The sequence below is a fragment of the Raphanus sativus genome, unplaced genomic scaffold (assembly GCF_000801105.2).
Source record: "Raphanus sativus cultivar WK10039 unplaced genomic scaffold, ASM80110v3 Scaffold0173, whole genome shotgun sequence".
Classification (NCBI taxonomy): domain Eukaryota; kingdom Viridiplantae; phylum Streptophyta; class Magnoliopsida; order Brassicales; family Brassicaceae; genus Raphanus; species Raphanus sativus.
In genome coordinates this window covers 49795-56447 of record NW_026615493.1, presented here as the reverse complement: position 1 = coordinate 56447, position 6653 = coordinate 49795, and the positions used below count along the sequence as shown (strand labels likewise).

The 6653-nt window shown below is 42.1% G+C and overlaps 3 protein-coding genes across 3 annotated transcripts; all 3 read right to left on the bottom strand.

Annotated features, from left to right (window-relative positions):
- Window positions 1-741: 741 nt before the first annotated feature.
- On the bottom strand, window positions 742-3659 carry LOC130501359 (pentatricopeptide repeat-containing protein At3g03580-like). The gene has a single exon (XM_056996262.1). It carries the CDS (start codon window positions 3657-3659, stop codon window positions 1017-1019), a length of 2643 nt encoding a protein of 880 aa, XP_056852242.1. The 3' UTR covers window positions 742-1016.
- Window positions 3660-3979: 320 nt separating this feature from the next.
- On the bottom strand, window positions 3980-5179 carry LOC108856228 (protein TRI1). The gene is made up of 2 exons (XM_018629992.2): window positions 4779-5179; window positions 3980-4280 (listed from the first exon to the last, which is right to left on the bottom strand). Exons 1-2 carry the CDS (start codon window positions 5100-5102, stop codon window positions 4155-4157), a joined length of 450 nt encoding a protein of 149 aa, XP_018485494.1. The 5' UTR covers window positions 5103-5179; the 3' UTR covers window positions 3980-4154.
- Window positions 5180-5719: 540 nt separating this feature from the next.
- Window positions 5720-6651, bottom strand: LOC108856227 (ribosomal protein S2, mitochondrial). The gene has a single exon (XM_018629991.2). It carries the CDS (start codon window positions 6568-6570, stop codon window positions 5911-5913), a length of 660 nt encoding a protein of 219 aa, XP_018485493.1. The 5' UTR covers window positions 6571-6651; the 3' UTR covers window positions 5720-5910.
- Between the last annotated feature and the right edge of the window lie 2 nt (window positions 6652-6653).

Here is a 6653-nt window from a genome sequence, read left to right as displayed (position 1 = left end):
ATCTTTCATGGTAACTAGGAATCATTCTAGTTTTTTAATATTTAGTTCATTAAAATTTCATATAGTGCCTAGATTATATAGTGCCTAGATTAGTGGAATTACCATTATAAAATCTTCGTTATCTAGAAAAACAGAGACAACAGAGGTTCTAAACTTTTTGACCATCATCTTATGATAGTTTATGATAGTTCTTGGTGAAACTATACACTAAAACCAAATTTTTTCATATTTTAAAAAAATTTCCAATATCCGTGAGAAAATTCAAATTTTAGAAACCTTGGCTTTTTGTGATCATTGGACCGACTGCATCCACATAGTCCAAATTTACTAACGCCATTATCCATTGGTCTTGTGATTCTTGTCCATTTTAATCCGCTTGTCCATTTATAATCCGCATAGAAAAATGTGTGTCATCAAAATAGACCTATTTATTTTTGGATATGGGCAACCAGTGGTCAGCCCGCCCATTTTACTGCTATAGCAATGAGAGAAGTTCTTTTCAAGTGTAAGGAGTTAGGGATTAAGAAGATTCTCTGAAGTCCGACTCATCACAACTCTGTTTCATCCATCAATTCAGGCGATCCACTCCGTGAAATATATGGAATCATCTCTGATGTTATTGATCTTTCGTTTCATATTGATGTAATCTCTTTCATGTGGATCTCAAGAGAGAAAAACAAGGCTGCTGATAATGTTAGCTAAACTTTGTCTGGTTGGGGTAGAGTCCTCTATGGCTGCACCTAACTAAACTGCTTTGCATTAATATAAGCTGTGTTTCAAAAAAAAAAGAGAATACAATGCCACAAAGAAATACTGTTTCCTTTTGCTCAAAATAATCAGCTGAGAAAGTATTTTAAAAGATTTCTAGTAACAAAGTTTTTGGTGCAAAAACATATGATTGATTTGACTCTGATGTATCTTCATTTGAAAACGCTATTGCTTATGTTATCCTTTGTTTATAGACTGATTCTACATTTAATCTCCAATGGAAACTCTCCATCTGTAAAAAGAACTATTCACCACCGATCATTGCAGCTACAAGTCCCGTCTTTGAAGAGATGGAACCGATTAGCATCCCTAACTAATATCTCACGTCCTACAATCTTCGATATCAGCTTCGTGACTTCATGACAGTCACCACAGACACGAAGGTTCTTCATCACTTGCAGTGGAGTCCCTGGTTCTGTGTTCAACAGTCCAAACGCAATCGCTAGCCTCTCACTGTGACCACATACTAAACGTCTCTTCTCTTCCTCTTCCTCTAGATTCTGCGACACGCCCCGTGGATCAGGAACATACCCTTCTTTAGCCATCAGACTGTAAAGCATCTCCAATGACTCGTGTATGGCTTCGAACTGAGGAGCTGAAACATCTCCTGCACTGAACACATGAACTTTTTTACTCACTTCAATCCAGCTATATCCAGGGTTCTTCTTTCTTTCTTTATCTTTAAGGGATTTTCGGATTAGGCTCACTTTGTCCCACTTTCTCAACGCTGCATACGCATTTGACGCTAGAATCGAGTAGCCTGGATCATCCGGGTTCAGTTCAACGATCTTCTTAGACACTCTTTCCGCAGTCTCCATGTCCCCGCTTGTTCTACAAGCTCGTAGCAGAGATGCCCATACACTAGCATCAGGTTTTACCGGCATCGCTTGAATAAACTCCTCGGCTTTCGAAATCTTCTGAGACCTTGACAACAAATCCACCACACAAGCGTAGTGTTCCATCACCGGTTCGATCTTGTACTGAGTTTTCATTTTCTCGAAGCAAGCCAACCCTTCTTCCACCAAACCAGAGTGGCTGCAAGCGTAGATGATGGCAATGAAGACAACATCATCCGGAACAACACCGGCTTTTTCCATATCCGCGAAAGCTGCAAGAGCATTCTCTCCTTCGCCGTACATTCCGTATGCGTAGATCATCCCTGTCCATGTCACAACGTCTCTTCTACTCATATGTTCGAAGACTTTTAAGGAACTCTTTAAACAACCACATTTTGAGTACATTTCAATCAGTGCATTCCCTATTGGCAACTCTGATTCATACCCAAACCTTAACAGACAACAGTGGATCTCCTTGCCTAGTCGTTTAGCAGCAAGTGAAGCACACATTGTCAATATAACTAAGAAAGTAGCCATATCAGGCACCATTCCACTATTCCTCATCTGTGTAGTTACCTGCAAACCAGTTGCGAAATCTCCAGAACGAACACACGCTGAAATAACCATGTTCCATGTTACTGTATCTCGAGTTTCCATGCTATTAAATATCTGCAGAGAATCTCCTCCTCCGCACTTAGCATACATATCAATCAGAGCATTACTAACAGAAACATCTGAACAAATACTAGATTTTGTCGCGTTGGAGTGTAGCCCTCTGCCAAATTTCAAGTCTGATAAACGAGTGGAGACAGATAAAAGCATCAAGTAAGTGACATGATCCGCTTGCTCGTCCATCATCATCATCATCTTAAAGAGTCTCATAGCTTCCAAAAGATCTCCGCTTTGTATATACCCATTGATTATCGAGTTCCACGAAACAGTATCCTTACATTCCATGCTCTTGAACACATCTCTTGCCGCCATCACATCACCACACTTTGCGTACACATCGATCAGAATGTTACCCACAGTAGTTCCAAACAAAAATCCACCTCTTATCATGTATTCATGAACGTACTTAACTAAGCTTAAGTCTCCCAAGTGTCCACATGCACGGAGAATAGAACTAACCGTTAAGATATCCGCCTTGAACTGATCCAAATCCTCCGAAAACATCCGCACAGATTCTTCATACATCTCTAAGTTGAAGTACCCACAGATCATAGTATTATAACTGACGGAATCTCGCACAACCATCCCATCAAAAACTCGTCTCGCATCCTTTGGTCTGCTTAGTTTCAAGTACATCGAGAGCAGCCCATTGTTAACCACCACGACGGAACCAACACCAGACTTCACAACAAAACCATGAAGCCCCTGTCCTTCTTTAACAACCAGCAGATTCCCAAACGCAGACAGAACACTAGTCACCGTAAACGAATCCGGCGCAATCGAATAACTTCTCAGTTCACGATAGAGCTCCACAGCTTCCTCGTAGTAACCATGAGAGCTAAACCCGGAGATCAAACTGTTCCACGAAACGAGATCTCTCACAGGCATTTCGTCGAACACCTTCCGTGCTCTGCCCAACAACCCCATCCTCGAGTACATATCCACAACCGCATTGCCAACATACAAATCAGACCCAAAACCCAATTCGATTATCCGTTCGTAAACCGAATCTCCCATCTCCTTATCGAACAGCCCCGCGCAGGCTCTGACGACGGGAGGGAACGTGTACTTATCAGGCGAAACCTCGGATTCGCGGAGCTTCCCGTAAAAGTCGAGAGCTTTGGAGAACAAACCGTTCCGAGAAAGCGCTCTGATGATCGAGTTCCAGAGGTAGACATTCTTCGCCGGAGAAAGTCTTTTGAAGACGGAGAGGGAGGAGTGGGGCTCCCGGAGGTGGGAGTACTTGTCGATGAGCTTGCCGGAGAAGAAGTCCGAGCGTTCGAGGCCTAGAGAGATGACGAGGGCGTGGATTCGGCGAAGGTCTTTGAGGTTGGATGATGATGATGAAAGAGCTTTGGAGATGTAAGCTGCTGTTACCACCATTGAGCTTATGTTTGCGCGTTATTCTTCTTTTTATTTTATAGTTTCCGTTAAAAATTCAAATTTTTAAAAATTTATCAGAAAAATAGAGTTTTATTTATGCCTAAAAATAATTAACTGATTTAAGGATTTTGTGAAAAAATCCGCTTTGATTACTGGTCATTTCCAAAAAAAGAAAATCAGAAAGACTAATTATTACATATAACATATTAATATAATTTTTTTTAGTTGCCCAAAAAAATATATAATTTTTGTTTAAAAAATTAATCCAGTGTTTGTAATGATTTTTATAATTTGTAATCGAATATTAAATGGAATGTTAATGAAAAGTAAGTAGCTGATTACTTGATTAACATTAATAGTCTGCAAATTTTGATGCCAAAACACTAAGTTAAACCATGTTTGCGATTTTAACAGACACTAAAGAGTTAATAGATTATTTGACAACGTTACTTAACAACGAGAACAAGAGCTTCTTCCATCATGTTGAGCTAATAGTCAAGCAGTCTTCACGAAGTGAGTGGACAAAAGCTTTGTGACCTCCAGAAACCCGACCTTGTCTTTGCCTTCGAAGATTTGCTTCAGCTTCTCGTCGCAGAAGATCTCCCTCTTGTCAGCAGGATTCTGTTAACAAACCAACATTTCACCACCGTGATTAATCGGTGATCACTGATCCATACATCAATCAAGCTTCTCTACCAACTTCATCAACCGGATATAATTGAATGCATCAAGTTCGATTTCACATTTACCCCTAAAAGATTGTGTTTTCCTTGCTATTTTTAGGTTCATAAAGCAAGAAAGACAAAGGCTTTGATGACTTCAACCATCTCTCCCAGACAGGTTATAACAATGGAGTTGTAGCAAAGACACATAAACATAACTGAGAGCGAACAAATTAGATAGAACCCCTAAAGACTCTAAGCACGGTAACTTGTGCGACATTAGTAGATAAGAGCAAAGCAAACTACTTTTTTTTTCAGCAGAACAACAAGACCAAATCAAACTTCGCTACGAACTACATCAAGTAAAAATGTCCCAACGGAACCCTAATTTTTCCTCGACATGCAAGATTCAAACTTTACACACACAAAAGCAGAGAAAAGGAGATTAAGAGTAAACCTGAAGGTCGTGGGACTTGACATAGGTCCAAACCTCTTTGACGGCGTCGGTGCGTGTGGTTTCACCGGTACCGAGGAACAGAGCGAGAGCTGGAGACACAGGGGTGGCCTTGAATATTCCGGTAGTCCTCGGCGTCTTCTTCTTCGCCGGAGAGTCTGGTTTCGACTTTGGCTTAGGTTTCGCCGCCGACTTCTTGGTGCCTCCGGCGGTGACAGTGGTTACGCTCCTCAAAGAAGAGAGCAGGGAAGAGGTGGCGGCGGCTCGAGACGCAGGAGCTAGAAGCGATCTGCATCCCCTGAAAACCCTAGCTGCAACGGAAGACATCTCTCGCTATTTTCTTAGGGTTTCTCTCTGCTTTCTCTCTTTAGCACAGAACAGTGTGTGTGTGTGTCTGATTTTGGAGAATTTATTTAAGAAGGTATTTGGGGAAAAAGGTTTGACCTTTGACTCTTCCACGTGTCGCTTTCTAAAGTATGAAACTTGCTTCCTTGATACCAAAGATTTAAACTTTCAAATCTATCAGGGGAAAGTTTTGAACTTCCTCTCGAGTCATCATCTCTCATGTCTCATTGATTGGAATGAGTACCTCTATGGGTCTGATGTCAATGGATCTTGGAAGAGGCAATGGGTGGGGTTGAGAAAATCTATGGTTGCTATACATCTTTTACAACCCTCTCCTCTCTACGTTTCAAGCCCATTGCTTCTTAGACTATCCCCAGTAATCATCTCCAGTTACATTGTCTAACATTGCAAACAAGGGTTGCAGAAACATCTCCAGCTACAATGTTATATACGTCTTTACAACCATCTCTCATCTACGTTTGAAACTAATTGCTTAATTAGACAATGGACCAGACATGGTAACAAAAGTCTACATGAGGAAACCATCTCCAGGGGAAGAGCCAAGACATCTACAAAACTCCTACACCAACCCTAACATGTTTCTTACAAATAATATATATAACATTCCAAGAAATGAACAATCTTCCACAGTGGGGACCAACAATATTACGAGCAAAAATCATCCAATTGTGTACAAAAAAAAAAACACTCAGAATCTCAGTTTCTGAAGAACAATTATTCCATTAACTATAAAAAAAAGTTTCAAACTTTGTTACCAATAATAACCAAATCATTCAGCCAAGTCCTTGACCACATCATCCATACTCCCATCATTAATCCCCATCTTCATCTGCTCCGCCACAAAGCACTTAGTGATCACATTACAAAACAAATACACAAACTTCACCGAGTCACGTGCCGGCACAGGATACGTAATCTTCTCAAAGAACTCCAACGGCACATTCGGATCCACGATCGCCACCACCGGAATCTGAAGCTTCGCCGCCTCAAGTATCACCGAGCTCTTCCTCTCGGTATCAAACACAACCACACAATCAGGCATCGTCGTCGGCCCAAAGCAAAGCTTCTTGTGCCTGGACCGGAACTTCTTGGGGCTGTAGCTGTTGGTCAGGAACCCTCCCATCTTCCAGAGGTTCGTCGAGCGGTTGTGGTTGTACGCGTCGCCCTGGATGCGGCGCGAGGTGAGCTCGACGATCTCGTCGAAGAGCGGGTTCGTGTTGACGAATAAGATGTTCCCTTTCATGTGAGCGAGGTTGGCCACGAAGTTAGCGGCGCTGCGGAGGCAGATCAGGGTTTTGTCCGAGTCGATGATGGTCATCCCGTTGCGTGTCCCGTAGGCGTACTGCTTGAAATGGTGCTCGGCGGCGCGGCGGCCGAGGTGGGAGCCCGTGTTGAGAAGCTTCTGGATTACCGCCGCGTGGAGCGTCATCGATTTTGATCGGAGAAGGTTACCGGAGATGGCTTGTAGGGTTTACTTTACTGATTGGATTTTAGATCTGGTGGAGAGTGAGT

Excerpts from the sequence above, each read along its gene's own strand:
- LOC130501359 (XM_056996262.1), bottom strand. The coding sequence starts at position 3,659 with ATGGTGGTAACAGCAGCTTACATCTCCAAAGCTCTTTCATCATCATCA.
- LOC108856227 (XM_018629991.2), bottom strand. The coding sequence starts at position 6,570 with ATGACGCTCCACGCGGCGGTAATCCAGAAGCTTCTCAACACGGGCTCC.
- LOC108856228 (XM_018629992.2), bottom strand. The coding sequence starts at position 5,102 with ATGTCTTCCGTTGCAGCTAGGGTTTTCAGGGGATGCAGATCGCTTCTA. Across the intron at positions 4,281-4,778 it reads TCAAGTCCCACGACCTTCAG|AATCCTGCTGACAAGAGGGA; the intron begins GTTTACTCTTAA and ends GTTTGTTAACAG.